General features: G+C 42.4%; 1 protein-coding gene across 1 annotated transcript in view; it reads left to right on the forward strand.

Annotated features, from left to right (window-relative positions):
- Positions 1-7282, forward strand: part of ERC2 (ELKS/RAB6-interacting/CAST family member 2) — a 674422-nt gene extending 667140 nt beyond the window's left edge. Inside the window, exon 16 of the mRNA XM_040628134.1 lies at positions 7088-7282. Coding sequence (XP_040484068.1) covers positions 7088-7282 — 195 coding nt within the window. The remainder of the gene's footprint in view (positions 1-7087) is intronic.
- The last annotated feature ends 12493 nt before the right edge of the window (positions 7283-19775 follow it).

Consider the following 19775-nt stretch of genomic DNA (forward strand, 5'->3'; position numbering starts at 1 on the left):
GAATGTTAGTCCTGTGCAAAAGTTAGACAGACATAGGCTTATTAATCATTTGCTGGAATTCTCACAAAAGCAGACCCAGAGAAAAGATTTGGTGCAGGTAGTATATTTGGGAGGTGATCCCAAGAAACATGAGAAAATTGAGAAGTAAGACAGGGAAGTGAAAATGTCAATAAAGGTGCATTAATGTGTGCTTTCCTGCCATGATCAGCCAGGGCTGCACTCTGCTAGGGACCTACTGAGAGATTCTGAAACACACCGTAGGGCGGTCCCACCAAAGGACTGGGACACTAGTTACTTATGCATCACCTCCTTCCTCCCTCATAGATTGAGCATTATCCTGAGGGTGTGAGCTCTCCACACTCTGGTCTACACTGTTCCCTGTCCAAACCTGCACCTGTGGCCAGAGGAAGACCTTAGGCAGAGAGGTACATGGATTTGAGGTGGGAAGACAGCAGCACATCCAGGACTGTCCATTCAAGCTGCATGTGACTTCTAGGGTAGAACAAGAGGATATGGGAGGGGCACTGACATTCTCTTTAATAATTAAAAATAAAATAAAATCAGGGTAATGAGTAGATAACAAAAATAGCTTCTAAACTTTCCATAGTGACCTACTACTTTTCCGTTTATAAATAAAGACTGAGGAAGGGCCTTCAACAAAGTTGGGAGGCAGATGGTTGGCAGGAAGGACTGATCAGTTGAATGAGTTTGAGGCTATCAGATCAGTTTTCAAGGCAGGACTGATGTTGTAGCAATTGTGTAGATGGTTGTAAATACAGAGATGTCCAGAGCCTGGCCCGTTTTCCCAGAGATATCCTAGTTGGACATGTGTGAGCATATGACTATGGCTCTGTCTTAAATTCCTTCTAAAATGTCCCAAGTTGATAAGGTCTTTTGAAAAATGAGATAATGAAGTATCATCTCAAATATGTTTCCTGCTCTCCCCACATCCAATACAGAAATGAAGAAAGCAACACACACACATATTTGCACACACACACATATTCCTCACAGCCTGGATTCCAGTTCCCCTATTGATCTATTTTTCCTCTCAAGGTGAATTTACTATGGAATCTCCCCAGCCTACTCTTCATTTTACCCATACCCATGCCAACTTTTAAGTCTTAGCTCAAGGCATCTGACCCTTGGACCCTTATTTGTGCCCTTGCCCTCAGCTGGAAGGGATTTTTCCTGCCTCCGGGCATTTATGTGAACAATCCCTTCACTTTTATTTTCATTCCCATACTGTGTCATAGTGAGTCCTTTAATTCCTCATGTCTTGTTTATCTTTGCTTTGTCCCCAGTCTCTGGCATGAGACCTTATCCTTCACATCACTACTGTAGGACTCTGGAGTCAGAAACCTGAGTTTCAGTCCTTTTCCGCCACTCACCAACTGAGCAATCGTGGGCTTGGTTTTCTCATCTGTAAAAGAAGGCTCATAAGAATAGCTATCTCAAAAGCAGGGAGTCAACAAAAGCATACGAGTCAAACATTTAGCCTGGCACATCATTGTTCTTGTCTTTAGGGTTACAGAAGTTTGATAAGTTTTGAATGAATTTCTGTGCAATGTCCAGAGTGGAAGCCTTTCCATCATTGATTCTTACTTAATCCCATAAAGTTCTCCAATGCAGCATACTCCCCTAATAGCTTCTTCATCTTCCTGCTTCATTTTGTCCTCAAGAGTGACCCAAGCATTGGAACCCAGACCCCACTCAGTTATGATTCATTGCCACGTGAGCCTGGTGGATGTACAGGAAATCCCTCTCCTCCTCACTGTCCAGTTGTTGTCTGGTTTCTCCATCTTTTGCCCGAGACAAGAACTGTTGACCTTGCTCTGATTTGGCAGAAACAAGACCAGTAGAAGAGTTCTGGACTATTTCAGATTTCCCTGGCAGGAAAGAGGGAGAAAAGAAACCCTGATAGAAGAAAGTGTAATTGCTATTGTATGGTATTATCTCCATATCCCATAGCAACAAATCTTATTATATTTTTTTCTTATTTAAACCATATTCATGAAGGTTTTATTGTTAACTTGATCCAGATGACTGATCAAAGCATAGTTCATTATTGCCACCTTGCTAAAATATTTTTAAAGGCAGTTTTAATATTACACTTTTATAGCTACATATTGCCATTAAGCTATTGAGTCTATTACTAGTCAATCAAGGATTTTCATTTTGTTTCAAGAGCTCCTTGGATAAACTCTTCAGAAATGTCAAAGAGATGGAGTATATGGCACCTTTTCACAGATGGTGTTCATCAGGGATTTTAGTTAATGGATAAAGTTTCAGTTTTCCATGGTTGACTTTTGGTGCTAACAAAAGTATTCCAAAGGCCCCTGCTCTTCTAAAGGCTAGGGGATAGTAAGGAAATGAATCCCATAACACCACCACCATAACCTTTTATTCTTAATGAGGTAAGTAACCAGGGATATGGAGCATTTCACCAGGTCCATTGTACTAAAGAATGGAATATATCTTGAAGAAAAGCAATTCAACTTTTCCAACAGCGCCAAAACTATGCATTTAACCTGCTATCCCACTCCCAAGAACAGCAACCAAAAACAAATCTATAATAGGAAGAGTTCAACTATCAAATGAAGAATTATATACTCAACTGGCTTATCATAGAAGCTTATTATGTACTTTTCCCTTTCATCTGTTCTAAAGTAGTCTATACCCATTCTATTCATTCCTTCACACATCCATACATTGATTTGACACATATTTACTTACTACTTATGCACCAGACTCTGTGCAGGTGGTGAGTACAAGGGTGATTCAGACATAGTGCTTCCCTCAGAGGATTTCAGCCTAGTGGTAGAGAAAGCCAAGGAAGCACGTACTTATGTACAATTCATTGGGGTAAGTGTTGTGATGGAAGGGGGCTTGCTGGGAGGTGGGTACATGATCCTGGGGAAGACAGTGGGAGAGCACCTAATCCCTTCTGAGGCAGGCTTAGGGAAGGCATTTCTGGAAGTGACAGTGTTGAAGCTAAAAATGGGTATAACTTGGGTGAAAGGAGAGAGGATGAAGAATATGGCAGGAACAGAAACTAGCACATCCCAGGGCTGGGGACAAGGAGCATGAGAGGTGAGGTGGGGAGGTGAACAGCAAGCAGTTGCCCTGTAAGAGCTTTGTAAGCTGTGGAGGAGCTGGGGCTCTTTTCCTGAAGGTAGTCAGGAGTCTCTGAGGAGCCTGAAGTCAGGGACTAACAGGGGTCTGATGTCACCCTGGCTATAGATTTTGTTCAGTGGGAGGCAGGAGTGTGGTGTGAGAACTGTAAGAGGAGTCTTTCACCCTAGAGAAATAAGGTGGCGCCTGGAAGAAAGAGGAAGTGGAAAATGAAATCTGATTAGAGATGTCTCAGCAGTCATGACATAATGTAGTAAAATGAATATAACACAGTTAGCCAAAGGCAAAAGTGTCAGGTCAGCAGTTTGGTAGATACTGAAAAGGAAATAAAAATGGGCTTCAGCACATTGCTAAGTGAGTCCATGAGTTCCCAAGTGTAGTGCTGTGGAAAGCTCTCCCTCTTTCGAACTCCATATTAGTTTTCCTGGGACTCCAGTTATGACTGCCCAGAAAAATTGCTGGTTAAGGCTTTGTGGTGGGCACCTTGTGTATCTGTCAATTACAGGGATATGAACCATTGCACATGGCGTCACCTGGTCAGCGTGTCTGGAGTTAGTTGAACAAATGCTATCCTTGTTACAAATTTCTGCAGTTTTTCTTCCATCAATCTTCAAGGAGTATTACTCATGGCTTCTTATCCTTCCAGACCATTCTTGGTATGTTAGGAAACCATGGGGCGCCTGGGTGGCACAGCGGTTAAGCGCCTGCCTTCGGCTCAGGGCGTGATCTCGGCGTTATGGGATCGAGTCCCACATCAGGCTCTTCAGCTATGAGCCTGCTTCTTCCTCTCCCACTCCCCCTGCTTGTGTTCCCTCTCTCGCTGGCTGTCTCTATCTCTGTCAAATAAATAAATAAAATCTTTAAAAAAAAAAAAAAAGGAAACCAATATAATTGGGTGGGGATGAGGATTGGTAATCTAGATTAAAAAAAAAATTAAGAGCGATCCATTTTCAATTTGACCATTAAGCGGGCTAAATTGGTCAAATTTTTTTAGAGAAGGGAAAACTAGCAACCAGCCTGTAAGAAATCGGTCACAGTTTAGGGGATATGTTATAAGCAAGATAAATAAAAATGGTCTAGAGTATCAGGCCAAACTCTCATTATTCATCTCTGTTTCACACTCTTCTCTTCCAGTCCAGACTAATCAAAAGAAGCCTCTTCCGCTCACAATTGCTATGTGTACATTTCCACCAGATCTGGTATTCACATGAACAACATGGTTTATTTATATTTCAGCACCAAATTGGAAAGATGACATCATTCATTTACAGTCTTTATCCCATGACATGCCTATTATCCAACACCTCATTTCAGCAGACACATTTAGGACTGCATATAGCATCTTGTTTAGCTTGTACATTCTTTTATGGGATACAGTTCAAAGGTAGGGAACTTTAGGCTTGTTGCTGGTAAGAAAATAATCTCATAAAATCACAGGAGCTTCCCCAAAGGATAAGGACATTACGATGTTTACAATAGCAGAGTTTTTATTTGTTCATTTAGGCTTCATCGTTCAGTCTTGGGTGAGCCCCTTCCTTCTTGACCATAGCAGGTCTTACAGCTCCCTTCAGGCTCTCCAAATTCTATTAGAAGAAACAATTTCAGATTTATTAGTTCATGAGTTCAAATGTACAGACTCCTGACAATACTGGAGTTTTAAGTGTGAACACTGAATTCAGAATCTTTTGTAAAAGGGCAGGCTGAGTGAGGGGACTCTCAGTACTTGGTCGGCAACAGCTCCGATGACCTGCTCTTTCTCAAAAGCTGTAACTTGTCCATTGGGTCTTCTGACGCTTTAAATGGTCGGGAGAAGGATGAAAATGCTATCATCTGCCAAAGGTTGCCTGGGATTTTTTATTTAATTGTTAGGTGGATCTTTCTCTCCATTTTTATTGTTTTTATCCACATGCACGCATTTTTTACACCCACTGTGAGGACTTTCAAATATTGTACACATTTCTCAAAATGGAGTACATTATGGGACATCCTCTGACAGATAAGATTGGGATGTGAAGTGTTTCCAAAACTTAGCAGAACCAAAGCATCTATAGGAAAGCTATTTCCACCTGATGAGCTGTTTGCCTTTTCTGCCAGCAGCATGGCAAAGAGAAAAGGCTAGAAATTGAGAATTGGAAGACCCAGGAAATCTCCATGTTCTGTGGAAAAAAGGAGACTCTGGGGGCTGAAATCTCTGCCTTCATTTTCAGCTGCAAGAGAGGAGAGTAATAGTTCCTCCCAGGAAAGTGTTGGGGACCATTTAGATTGTACTACAAGAATATACTGTGCTAGGTCCAGAATTATTATCAGAGTGGTGTTTGTTACATAATAAAATTCCAACAGGTTGGAAGCTCTGCCAGCCTTTGGTTTCCAGCTCTCTTGAAGTGTGATGGCTCTCTGTCATCTCAAGCCACCAGTGGGATTGTTAGGGCAACTCATAAGATGTCCTCAACTCTCAGTGACCTTCCCTGGCTAAAAACAAATGTGCAGTTGCCTGTAGGATGGCAGCATTCCTCAAAATTCTGGCCCTGCTTTCTTTCAGTCCCCTCATTGCGGCAGCATGCACAGTGTATTTACATCTACTACTCCCTGTTAGATTCTGGGGAGAGGCAGGTGAAAGAAGCAGCCTCAAGTCTACCAACAGTTGGACAGATAGATCTGAGGTTACAGAGAGATAATCAGCAGGCGGTGTGCGTGTCCTGGCATCAGGGGTGGGATCAGGAAAAGGCTCCTAGAGGAAAAATCCTGAAGTAGCCAGACACACAAGATCGAGGTGAGGGAAGGTGATTGGGGGAGGTACCGCAGGCAGAGGAAACAACATGTATAAGTAGAGGTTCCTTACTGTAAACAGAGCAAAAATAATAATAATAATAATAACAACATTTGATTTTTTATGGTAAGCCTATTACGGGCCAGGTCCTGAACTAACGCTTGAAGCCTATTGGATCCCTTGCTCCTCACAGAGACCCCAGGGAGAGAGGCACCATTACTCACATTCTATAGTTCAGGAAATTGAAGGTTACAAATAGTTAACTCTCAAAAGATCACGTAACCAGCAAAGAGGTAGAGCAGGACTTGAATCTAATCTTCTCTCCAAATACACATGTGTGCTCTCTGCATTTCCTGGCTTTCTGGGCTGGATATTTTTATCTGCCTTTTCCCCTTGTCTTTAGGCATTTTTCTAGATTCTGTGACCCTGTTGGGTCAACTCATTGCTGTTTCTTGCTTTACATAATAAAACAATACAGTTGTTTGTCCTGGGAATTTAAACCATGACACCTAGCTGACTCATGTGACAAACATAGTGGGCCATAAATGATAGCAGTCAGGTCTTTCACATCAACTCTGCTCCTTTTGCTCAATTTCCACAAAGGGCACCATCAGGTAAATTGTCCACAGAGAGCCCTTTCCCTAGAAGCCTTCAGAGCGACAAACCTTCTCCATCGCTACTTTTGCATTTGGCAGCTTTTGAGTGGATTCCTCTGCTTTGTCTCGCAAGACCATTACTTGTCTGTAGTTTTGTGTCTCCACCCAGCTGCGTCCCATCTTTTTTGTCCAGGGCTTCCTTCTCGTGCTTGCTCTAGAATGTAGGACATGATTGTTGGCAGTTCCTGATTATAAGCTTACCTGGATCTGTGTGATTGCTTGATAATGTAAAACAGAGCACCTTTGGGTATATGTCCGTTTTTTTTCCCCTTTTTAAATCACATGGTTGGGGGGGAGAGTACACTTACATTTCATGTAGGTCCAAGAACATAGTAGCTTCTAGGATGTGACAAAGCCTCTTTTACCAAATGGCATGGTGCATTCTTTATTGAGTTTCAGTTTGATGAAAAACGAAAACTTCTGGGCTAGGAACAAAAGGAGCCCTATAGGTACTGTAATTATGCCCTGAATCCTCTTGGCTGGTCTTCCAGTTCCTGATGGAGCCTTCTCTGGTTTTTGTTCTGCGCAGACGCAGAACAGAATGAAGCTGATGGCGGACAACTACGATGAGGACCACCACCATTACCACCATCACCACCATCACCACCACCACCGATCTCCTGGGAGGTCGCAACACTCCAATCACAGGCCCTCTCCCGACCAGGTCAGTTTCATTGCCGTTTACCTCCAGGACCCCTTTTACCCTTTGGATATTTTAAGATAAAATAAATAATCCTCAAGAAATAATAAACAGCATAAAGTGATACGTCCTTTGAACTGAAACTAATAGCTTTGGTATTTATTTCCATCACTCAAGGAGTCTAAATGTTTTCCTTTCTCCTTCCTCTTTAAGGTTTTGTCTGTTCTTGTTTATGTTATGCATTTTCTTTCCTCCCCTCCTTTCTATTTTCATAGATATGAAGTCTATTGCTGGCTCAGTATCTAATGGTGGGTTACTTTGGAATGTCTCTTTCATAGTTTTAAGAGAAAGCACTTTGTTTCCATGAGCTTGGCAACCAGAGAAGCCTTGAGTTTGCTGAGCACTTTCCTAGAAAATTCCTTAATGATGCAAATTAATGGTGGGGTAAAACAACATGAAGAGAAATCAGTTTTGCTTGCATTTTAGCTGGTGAAGTCAAGGGGTCTGGTTTATTTGATTTGGACGCTATCTTCTCCCTTGACTAAGTGAAGCAAGTGAAAAGATGGATTGACAAAAACAAAAATCTCCTGCGGTCTTCAATGATATTTGCATTCACCTACCAAACATAAAAACTATTGATAATGCGTAGGATTAAAACTCCTGAAGGTGAACGTCATGGAAATTATGAAATTAAATGCAAACTAGCAAGTTAATACAGTCAACAGTAGCAGTGTTTCCTCCCTTTATTGTATTATAAGCTTCTTGTGTGTGTGATCCTAGTGTAACTTATACAATAAATTTCAAAAGGGATGGGGCCATAGGTAATGGAATAGAATCATCTGGATAAGTGTGAATGCCTTTGTTGTATATTTCTGGGTATGTGGGGGAGGAAGGGCTTACTAGAATTACCTGTGTGAAGAGAGGTTTAACTGTTTGTTGGAGGAGGAGGAGGTGCTTATTATGCTCCTAAGATATTTTTCAGATGGCTCTGTTTCCTATGCACCTCATGTCACTAGTATCCCAAGGGAGAAGTTAAGATTGCAAGTCTCCAAGATGTTTTACCAGGAGTACAACTCCAGGGGGAGCCATTTATATAGTATGCAACATAAGAAGTGCTTCCTGGAGCAGTACATGAAGTAACTCCAACAAGGAGGCCCCCTGCCCCTGACACTCAGCTTTGCCCTACTCTTGTACCAGGAAGCATTTGCCCTCAGAGACCCCAACACTGCAGGTGTTCATATAGGACATCTAGTTTTCTGAAGCCAAGTGCAGAAAGGCACCAGTTCATGTTATTAGCTCTCGAAATGGTTCTTAATTTAGCGATCAGCAAAGTAGAGAGAGATATAAATTTCATGTCATTATCTTGTATGCCTGTGGTTTTGCTTTGATTTAGCTTTATTTTTTCAAATCTCATCCCTTGCCATCACCACTACCTCCCCCGCACTCACCCATCCTAGTATACCTGGCACCCTACTAATTAACATCTTCATTCTTGTTCTTGGTCCTTGCCTTTTGGCGCACTGCCCTTTGCTCCTTGACCGTCTCCCAGGAGGACTAAATGTGAGCTTTTATTGGTGCTAGAAGGCCACCCTGGGCTTTCCCCCTGAGAGATAGGAGCAGAGAGCACTGTAGAGGCAGAAAGAAGGATTTGGAGCCCAACTGGGAGAGTGACTCACACAAGGACCTCCTGAGATAACAGGTTTTTTTCATCACAGAGACACATATGCTAATACGTCCTGCTAGAAACTGGACACCAGATCAAATTTATCTGCCTTGTGAATGTATTTCTCACAAAAGCTAGTCTCCTGCTTTTCCAGAGATCTTTAAACACAAAAACACTTGCTGGCTTCGTTGACCCTCTTATGTTTGTCTACCAACGCCAGAGGTTGTTACAGGGCAGAAATCATTGCTCAGGGGTAATGCCCTTCCCAGAAGAGTTAGTGTCCTTTGAGGGGTATCTGGCTAAGATGTGTCATCAGGATCTCTGCTATACCTTTGTCATTGCTGCTGTTAGGAGGATGGTGATAGTCTTCCACTTTCCCATCCTTCATCTCAGTGACTAAGCAGCCCATCGACATAGAGGGAGATAACCTCATCCTCTTCTACAAATGAGAAATTCAGGCCCTGGAAGGGGAGGTGGTGGGCTGACCTGAGTCCTGCTTCTGGTTATTTGCTCACTCAGCTAATACTTGGAACGCGTATTCCATGCCAGTCACCACGCTGGCCTTGGGAAAGAACATGATGGACAAGACAGGACCCCTGCCTTCAGGGAGTTTGCTATCTAGTCTGAAGACAAAAATCCAGGTCTCGTTCAGTTTTTTCCGGATCATGTCAATCAGAACATGACATTGAAAAGATAGTTATGACTTAAATAGGGATCCATGACTTAGGAACTCACTCTGCAATGAAGTTCACCTTGAAAGTGACATACCCTTGACCAGAAGGATAATTTTGCAGTTTTAAATTGGAGTCAGCAAAGCTTCCTTGCTACACTCTTTCAATTAGAGAAACGAGAATTGACTAAGAAGACCTGCATGAGTGGTTGACTCCAGTGATGGAAATGGCAAGATCCTCTGGGCTGGTGACCTTTTTGACTAGGAGTCTCGGGTCTAGGACAATCATACCCTCTGTTATAATCACCAACAGCTCATATACCAATATATGGGTTGTTATAAAACTAATTTCCAGAATGTTACAGTCATTGGAAGGCTGGGAAGTCTTTCCCAGGTGATTACAAACTCTATGTATAATTGTGAAAACATATATTCTAATATGTATGGAGTGGAGCTACTTCTCAGGAGAAAGTGGCAGCCTTATGATGACAGCTTAAGAGTCTGAACACTGGATTGATTTGGATGGGATTTAAACTAAATGTCCATAATGTACCCGTGTTAACTGAATTGACTTAAAGGGGAGAGATTTCTTCCAATGGATTCCTGATTTCCTTCCCATGAATCTTCCAGCCCTGACTTTCCTGTGGCCTGAGGATTGACCAACATCTTCTGGAAGAGGGACTACAAAATGTTGCTATTGTCCCTTGAGCTTATTAAAAGATCAGAACACATGAAAATAAAGAAATATAAGGAAAACCAGTCACTTTGCTACTTTTCCAGAGAAATTCATTTTTCCTTAGGAAGTTCAATTTAAGTATTGCTGGGCACTTGCAGAATTAGATTCTTTTTCCATTTCTTCCCTGTCTCTTTCTCATTTACTATGATTTTGATTTCTCCTCAGGAGAAACTGAATCCAAGGGTTATAAGTCTAGACGAGCATTTCCCAAAGTAACTTTTGGAACATTAGTCCCAGGAGGAAAGTCTTGAAACAAAGATTCAGTGAGTAAAGAATTTGGGGGAAATGCTGCATATTATAACTCAATCTTAGAGAGTCTTGGTGCAATTAGCAGATCAAAGGATCTAAAAAGTCATATAAGAAAGAAAGCTCTCCAATTTTATTTAATCCAGCATTTCCCAGACTTATTTGATCATAGAATCTTTTTTTTCTTTTCCTTTCTTTTCTAGTAACATCTGTGCTCTGAGAAATACTGTTCTCAGAGTATCAGGTGAAGAAAGAGACTACCCAGTTTAAAACATAGCTGATCCAGTTTCCAGCAGTGTTTTCCATCAGAAGGTGGAGTTTTGAGGCAATTTCTGCTGTGCCCTGCATAGCAGAAAATGAGAGTGCCTCTTTCATTCATTTCTTGGGATACTTTTTAAAGGCTATAATGTCTGAGAATGAGTTATCCCACCAAAAACCCAGTAGATCTGAACTAAGGAAACCAGTATAAGGGTGACGACCCAGGAAAGCAAGGGTAATCATAAATACACAATCCTCAGAAATTGAAAATGAGTGTGATGAGGGGAAGGGACAATTTGGAGAACATAAGAGAGGTCAGTGGGATGTGGCAATCCAACAGCCTAGACCCTTACCCAAGAAAGGAGCAGGCATGGTACTTGAAGGCCTATGACCCCATGATGGCCATAGCCATTGAAACGTCCAGGTAGATCATTCAGACAAATCCTAGTTATAATACCTTAGGAAATTTCTCAAACCAAGAGGTGGGCACAAATATTTCCAAGGGAAGACAACAAATAGTTCCTATGACACAAGCTGCTGAGAAGCTTTGAGGAACAACAAAGACCAAAGAATAAATGGAATATGCTGGAACCATACTTGTGATTTTATTTTCAGTGAAGTGACCGTGATTGATTTTAGAAAAGCTAAGCGGAAACTCAACTTCTCCCAAATGCCCTCTGTGCATGTCACCAGTAGCTGTTATTTTGTCAAAGGAGCATCTTTATTTGCCATATCAATTATGTCAAGTCTTTTTACTATTTTCCAGGCATCATATGATATTTATGGTCCCAGGAAAAATCGTGTTTTATTAATCTCCTAATGGCTTCCAGGTATGAAGAAAAGCATAACATCGGAGTGAAATCCCACACTCCAGCCAACTCAAAACGCCAGGCCTAGTTCAGGCTGTCCTTGGGCATCCAGGACTCACATTCCCATGCCTGAATCTTAGAGTGGGCTTTTGGTCTTTAAGGACCTAGATCTCACTGCTTTTTGTGCAAAATGTGCTTCCATTTCTTAAACCATCTGCCACTCTTATGCTAATTTGTAGGGGCCTAAATGGCAAAATCCTAAACATTTTTGGTATGGAAACCTCAGAATATATGGCCACTTTCCAAGCCCAGAACTTGCATCTCTTCTCCCTCCCTTGTTTTTGAATGGAAATGCTCACTCACAGGAGTTGAAGAGCTCAAGGATTTTGACTATTTCGAAGACTTTCAGATCCCATTTAAAATTTAAAGTTCACACTTTACTTATAGAAATCCTACTTCTAAAGGAGGGCTACAGAGTCCAGGAGCATGGAAGCATAATACTTACTAAGTTATTGTGGAAAAAGTTGGCTGAATTTTATGTTCTATTCATACTCTGTTACATACCTCAAAGTATATTCATACCTGTCTGGCCCATAGTAGGCCCTCAATAAATGTCTGTTGAAAGAGTTGTTCCCTAAGTACCTTTGGGAAATAGGATGGGCAGATGAAAATATCCCCACTGTACATGTAAAGAAACTAAAGCTCAGAGATGTTGTCAATTATTCAGAGTCACACACCTGAAAATTGACAGACCCAAGATGAGGTCCTGAGTCTCTGAGTGCTATAATTGGTGGCAGACCTCTTTGGATGTCAGTATGGATGTATTTACACAACCACAGGTGTTAAATATGGTTGCATGGCTATAATGTCAACTTTCTCTAGAGTACACATGTGTTGTCCCCCTTCCCATTGAATTATAGTAAATTTTATCCTATTTTGTTGTATTTTTCAAAGTTGAAACAAAAATGTCATCTCCTCAGTTCTCTTTCCGTTTTCCCTGGCTCCCATTGTCTTTATTTACATTATTTTGTTACATGACTTTATCCTTTCATTTCCTCCCATTTCACCTGTTCCCTTTTACTCTTTATTCTTGCTGAACCTGTGCCAGTGAGAATGCCGCTTCCTGCAGTTCTCCCACTGCATGGAACTACCCGAGTGAGATCCTCAAGTAGTGGAGAGCATGGTACAGAAAGGGAGGGGATTTGCTCTGGGTTACAGAGGGCCCTTAGCAGTGGACTGCCGGGGCCCACAGCCCCTTGCTCACTCACGTATGAGTCTGCACATACGAGGCCTGAGACAGGCCAGGCTCCCAAAGCAAAACAGGATGCTTCCCTGGGCCAGGGGCTGCTGTCAGATCTGCCAGGGCTTGGGGCGTACTTCAAGGTAGTGACCTTACTGTGGCAGAAGCTGGGTTTTCCATTTTGCATCCTTAACATTAGGGTGTCTGCTCTGTTAATCTATTCCCAGAAACTTGGTTGCCTTAGTCCTAAATATTGCTCACTCCACTTGGCAATTTCCAGAATTTGTCTGCAAATGTAAATAGTGAACTTTGGTTTTTCTCTGTTGCTCCTGGTTACCGTGTGATCCTGGCACATGTTGGCTCTCAGCTAAGACTGGAGTTTGTATGGTTAGATATATTTCAGAGCACTGAATGTCCACTTTGACCTTTCGCTGAAAATTCCTGTTGAGATTTACCTGAGACATCTGTCATTTTCCCATAAGCCATCAAATAACTTGGTCACTAAAGATCCTAGATATGGCCTTCTTTTCAAGGTACGTATATGGGACGGATATACAGGCTGTATTTTAAGCTATCATGAAATGATCTTGGTTATCGCACCAAGGTTGACTGCTACCTATGCTCTGCTTCACAGAGCTTGCCACCCTTGCTACCTTAGTTTTGAGATTTCTAGTCCCCAAACATCTCCTGTCTTCCCCCTTACAGACAAAAAAGCCGTAAGTAGAGTTAGCTCAAAATAAAAATGGGGTTCTTACCCTCTTGCCGTCCCACCTCTGTCCATGCTGCACACACCTGAACCTTAGGTACCAGCTCTCAGATAGAATTAGTCAGTGTCCTTCAGAGCCTTCCCATAGGAGGGGACTGTCTAGCCATGCCTACAATTAGGTCCTCATTGAGGTGGTGGCTAGAGGCCGGTGACAACATTTCCAAACCCCAGGTGTTTCTTAGCCCTAGATCTGTGGGGTAAAAGTCCTTTGCTCTCCCCCTCCACCTCATCCTCCGCCTCCTCCTTCTCCCAGAGGCCTGCATTTTATGTTTGGTGAAGGAGTTGGTAGAGTCTCATTGTCCACCAGGAGATGGAAGCTGTCACAGCAACCCTTCCCGAGGCCCTGTTACTTGTCAGAAAGCAAACTCAAGGCCCTTGGATTCCCCACTTGCCCACAGCCCTCTCTGTGAAATGGTGGACGGGGTTTATGATTGATGCCCTGCTTGCCTTGTACTTTCACCAACAGATTAGCCAAAGTGCAGCCCTTTGAATTCTAACAAACAGACAAGGGGTTTAACTTGCTCCATTGCCCTCCGAAGATGGATTCTGTATATAGAATTGTTATTCCTAGCTTTTGCTTAGCGAGGAAAAAAAAGAATTTATTTTATGTTTTGAGGTTAAATGAATGTGGGATAAATGTATACATAGTGTCCTGTGTGTATATATGTATGTATCGCTATATGTCAGACGAACTGAGGACTTTTCCACATATGGAAGAATTTCTCAAGATCATGTTTAACTGGAAATTTCTCTCCTTAACTTCCCTTGAGTACATGTTTGAATATACATAATATATACATATATACGTGTGTGTGTAAATACGTTTTCATGTTTCCTACATAGAAGAAAAATTAACTACCATGTATCAGAGCTTACTAAAGTATAGTTACAGAACAACAGAACAAAGCAGAAATTTTGAATCCCCTATGACAGTAACCTAATAAGAAAAGTTAACATGTCTTCAGTTTTTAATATCAATTTCCCATCCAAGCTAGTATGTCTGAAGCTGGTCTGAGTAAGAAGCAATCAGGTTTTTTAACACTGCAAACCTAATTTCATGGCCCACTTCTTGGACGAGGCCTTGGGTTTTGGCTTCATGAAGAGATGAAGGCTTCAAATTCAAAATGAAGAAGGCTTCTGTTAGGCTGATGTTGATTGGATGGGAGAAGGGTTCAGAGATTTCAGCTGTTCCCACTGTTGGGCTGGTCCTCTCACAATCGGAGCCAAAGATACCCTGGGATGCATTTTGAAATAAATTTTGCGAGCCATTTGTCTCTTTCCTTTTTTTGAAAAAAGATAATTAGAAATTAAAAATTGAGATATAATACATGTAACATCATATTAGTTTTAGACACATAATATAATAATTTGATACCTGTATATATTGCAAAATGATTAGCAGAATATGTTTAGTGAACATCCGCCACCACACACAGTTACAAATTCTTTTGTTCTTGTGATTACTTGCCTCTTTGCTGATACTCCTTTTATCACAAATGGATTGGAAGATGCTGTGTTTAAAACCCAACAGATTTTTAGAAGTAGATGAGATAGAAAGGTAGCTCAGATATCACTTTTTTCTTTATCCTTCAAAGACTATTAAAAATCCCTGAAGCTACTGAAACACGAGGAATGCGCTGTTTCTCACCTTTGGGAAATAAAGGTGGCAGTTTATTTGTTTGCTTGTTTTTAAGAGCAGAAGCTCTGGAATGACCCTGCCAGGGCTCTCTGTGAGGCCACAGGTAAAGAAGGAAATGAGGACAAACATCTGAACTGTTGCTGGGGGAGTATTTAACTCTCCTTCCCCTACCAGCAGTTGCGAGCTCACCCAGCCATCAGGAGCCACAGGAGAGCCAGGGAGGCGGGGTGACAGCCGCTGGGAAGCTGGCTTTGCAGATGAGCAGGTTGTTACCAAAGCTCTTTAATCTGGGTGTGATGTTAATTCCTGACATGTAAGCACATGAGGGCACGGTCTGATAAACCCTGCCAGGTAGGGTCTCTGTGCATGGGAAAAAGGCAGACCTGCTGAATGCAGCAGGAGCCTCCTGTAGAAAAGGAGTTTTGCCTTACAGAAGCTTTGAGCCTGTTGGAAGACCAGTCTTACTCTATTTTGGGTCAAGTTTTTGTCCCCCCTTTTACCGATTCCTCTTAGTTTTAAACCTTGTTTACAGTATTAGGGTTTCATTAAAAGATTTGTTGCAGTATCTTTTGAGTCAACAAGGGTTTTCAGACACTGCCTGCACTCCCCAGCTTGTAGATGTAACTCATCTTGGCAACATTTGGAGGGTTGATTCCTTTTCAACTTGCTGCTTTAATCCAGTCACATTTGTCTAAGAGGCAGCACTTCGGCTCCCCTGTGGAAAGGGGGGTGGCCAACCTTGAAATGTCTGAAAGCAGAGAGATCCATTTTCTGTTGCTAAACACCATTGCTCCTCTTTTTTTTTTTTTTTTTTGAACTGATGTCATAAGGATCATGTTTGACTTACACACACCAGTCACTTGCAGCACCCTGAAGATAAAGGAGAAGCGCAGGAAAGAGAATTAGAAACATCTTTTAAACGTCCACTGCACAAACACCAATTCTGAAAACTACCTTCTATACACAGTAATAGCTCTTTAAAAATTGGTTCAGCATCTCTATATGAATGATCTGAATAACCTCTAGCTGGGAACAGCCCAGAGATGCTAAAATGTCTAAGGATGAAATTTTATACACTATTGGGTCCTTTTTACACATACTCTTTTGCCTTTGGCTTTAATGCAATGTCAAATAATTTGTTATAATAGTAGCAAACTATCAAATGCTACCAACAGGGATGGTGTGCCTGCTTATATTTGTATATGTTTGTAACATCTACAAAGTGGTTTAATTTACATTCTTCAGTTTAATTCAGTCAGCACCCTATGAAGTATGAGGGTCAGGATATGATCCCATTTTCTTTTTGAGGCAGCTGAGGAAGTGATGAGTCAAGAGTCTAAGGGATTTGTTTGCCCACTAGCCAGAAAATGGCAGGACCAGAGTCATGTTAAAAACACAGTTTTCACTGTATTTAACAAAGCCAAGTGTTAATGACTGATGGATGAGGGAGCAAATATAAAGCCTGTCTCCACCCTCACCCCTTTTTTATGACTATCTGGCAATGGCTCAGCTTTTAACAGATGTTGACTTTGGGCTCTGAAACAATATTGTTGGCCAACGTAGAGCCTTCCAGCATTTCCATCTACAGCTGGGTATCTTGCATCTTTCAGCTGAGAGATCTGGCACCATGCACCAAAGACTGGTTTGTCAGAATTAGTTTTGTTTGAAGGAAATAGAAAACTACTTTCTTCAAGTTGCCCCACGATGAAGGCCCCCCAAAATTAAGAAAGTGCCTGAAGAAACTTCATTAGATGTGAAGGAGAACCCCCCCGCCCCGTAATATTCTCAGTGGTCTGGCAAAGGACTCAGATGATTGCCCTTCCTCAGGCCCTGTGAGTTGAACTTGCTGAGAAGAACCAACCGAGACTGCACAGGCTTCCAGTCTCTATCTACCTCTTCCTTGAGAAACACGCTAGTGTTTTTAAAATATGAACATCTCCTGTCGAGTTCCCCTCAGCCAATGACATTCAGCTTTCACCAACTGGAGTTAGAAGAGTAAAGCAGGGAAGTGGCTGGTGCGGTGCAAAGGGGGAAGGAGCCATTCTTGGGAGAAACAAGTAAACAGAATCTTGGCAACCCTAAGGAACTCTGGAATCCAGGCAGCCTTCTGTCTCAGAGGAGTTGAGTCATTCAGAAAAGCAAGAACTGATCCTATATACTTACTCATTTGGAAATAATTTGTTAAAATCCCACATCTGAGGCATTGTGAGGCAGTGCAAAGTGAGTGAAGGCTCTGCCTTTTCCCTCAGGGACCATGAGGGTGCTGCTGATAATGCCCACATAAGGGCAGGTACTATTTGCATGTGAGGTTCTCTTTCTTCTAAGAGCCAGACAGACCCAACCTAAGTTGTGCCATCCAACTCCATCCAGGCCCTTCAACAGCTTGGAAAGAGGGCAGTGCAAAGTCCCAAGTACTTCAGAGCTGAGAAAAGCAGAACTGACAAATGCCTTCAGGGTCAACATGAGCCCTTCCTTCTGTGGCTTCAGAGTTCACCTGTCAGGCGGGTATACCTTTGTGGTTAGATGGACTGGAATTTGACCCTGGCTCCACAGCTCCTAGCCAGGTGTCCTTTGGTGGCTACCTGATCTTTCTTCCTGAGCCTTCCTTTCTGTATCTGCACAAAAGGCCTCCCAACACCTGTGTCATGGGGCAGTGGTGAGACTCAGTGAAAAAAAACTGAAGACAGAAAGCTGTCATACTCTCTAACCTTGCACAGGTGCTAATACTATCCAGCACAGGTGCTAGAAACGATCCAGCCCAGGTCAGAAATAAGCTAACATTTATATTTCAACAGGGTGCAAAGTATCTGAACCTAGGACTTTCTTCTTCTTTGGGGGGAACTTATCTGGAAATGGGCCCCACAGGCTATAACAAATACAGATCATGTAAGAGTTTACAGGCATTCCTGACCTCATCACCTGAACAGAGACATCTACCCATGGGCTAAGCATTACAGGAGGCAGGGGAGGTGAAAAGCAGGGATGGAAGGTCCCCAGAGGGAAGCTTTGGGCTTGACCCCGAGAGTAAACTTGCTAGTGCCCTGACCAGGCTAGGTGGCCCTGTTTTCCAGATTCATACCCATTTTTTTTTTCCTTTGCACTTGTGTTTGTCTTCCCCGACTCCGGCCAAACCTGCAGTTGGAAATGCCAAGAGGAGCTGCTTTGGTTGAACCCAGACACAGGGCACATCATAAATCCCACACTGTAGTGTTGCTTCCAGGACTTGTGCAGCCAAAGTTAGCAGAGTCCTGGAGCTTGATGTTTCCAGAAAGTGTCAGAGAAGGCACGGACTGAAGTGGGGGTAGGGAGAAGTCTGGTGACTGTCTATACCAGACCCTGCTATAACCAGGACAATCTCTTTGCTTCCCTCCCCCCAAGGAAGCCAGTGTGAACTTTCTGGCAGAGACAGCTAGCTGAATTCTCAGAGAGGCAGTGGGCTGATTTGGAGGTGATTCTTCCTTCATTTCACTCTCATTTTCAGCTAGGACAGGTGTGATAGTAAGGACCCCATTAGGAACCTAGTCCTCCAATTTCAAGAAAAAAGCTGGCTGTTAACTCAAAAGAATTGCAGGTGTTTTTGAAAAAAAAAAAAAAAAATCCAGTGATGGGCTGGGGCTTGTTGGCTGACTATAGATAATACTTGAAAATAGAGACCAATTAAAAGTTTACACTGGGCCATTTATCATAGCATATTATAGAGTTCCTTCCCACAGCTTCTTTGCTGGGGCTAACAAACGCCCCCCACAACAAGAAGTCACCTGTCTTGTCAGTGATGTCTCATCCCTTTCCCCTTAGAGCTTGTCATCAGCATAGCCCTGTGAGTGGCCCATCTGGTGAGGAATTTTGTTTTATCTTAGTATTTCGAGAATCCCATTAGGGCCCAGCATCTGGGACTGCAGGATTTCCATCAAGGCCTCATATAATCTCTGGAGCTATAGATTCATCCTAAGGTTATTTGATAGCTAAACCTCCCTACTCTTCAAAGTTTGCTGTGTTTTGTGGTCACTGTGCTCTGGGCTTCAGCCCACCTTGGATGTTCCCATCCCCAGATGCTGTGGAAAAAAGCACCCGGATGACTGATGGAGTAGAGGCTTTCTCCCCATCCAGATATTTGGGCAATTCCTGGCATAGCAATCACTCAAGAAGGACACACAAGGGAGGTAACACCAGGCAACATCCAGAAAAGCCACTGCAAAGTAGATCTGGAAACAGAAAAACAAGGAAACAGACTCTCCCAGACCTGATAGATGCATTTTGAAAGTCCCAAGAATTTCTAAATAACTTGGCATGAAGCTGGGGATCAAGTGACATTTATCTGTTTCTTATTTTTTGGCCCCCAAATTTACATTTCTGTGCAGTAAGATCACTGAACAAATTAATATTTGCATACAAAGATGTAAGCAGTGCAGGAGTCAGACAGCTGTGAACGTTTGGAAATACTTGGAGCTCCCCCTCTGATTAGCTCCTGCATTTTTGTTTTTTATTCCCCAAGCGGACACTCACTCTGACCCAGATCACTTGGTGATTAGGGTCAATTCATGTTTAAGCTT

This window comes from Ursus maritimus, unplaced genomic scaffold, assembly GCF_017311325.1.
Source record: "Ursus maritimus isolate PB19 unplaced genomic scaffold, ASM1731132v1 scaffold_14, whole genome shotgun sequence".
Taxonomy (NCBI): domain Eukaryota; kingdom Metazoa; phylum Chordata; class Mammalia; order Carnivora; family Ursidae; genus Ursus; species Ursus maritimus.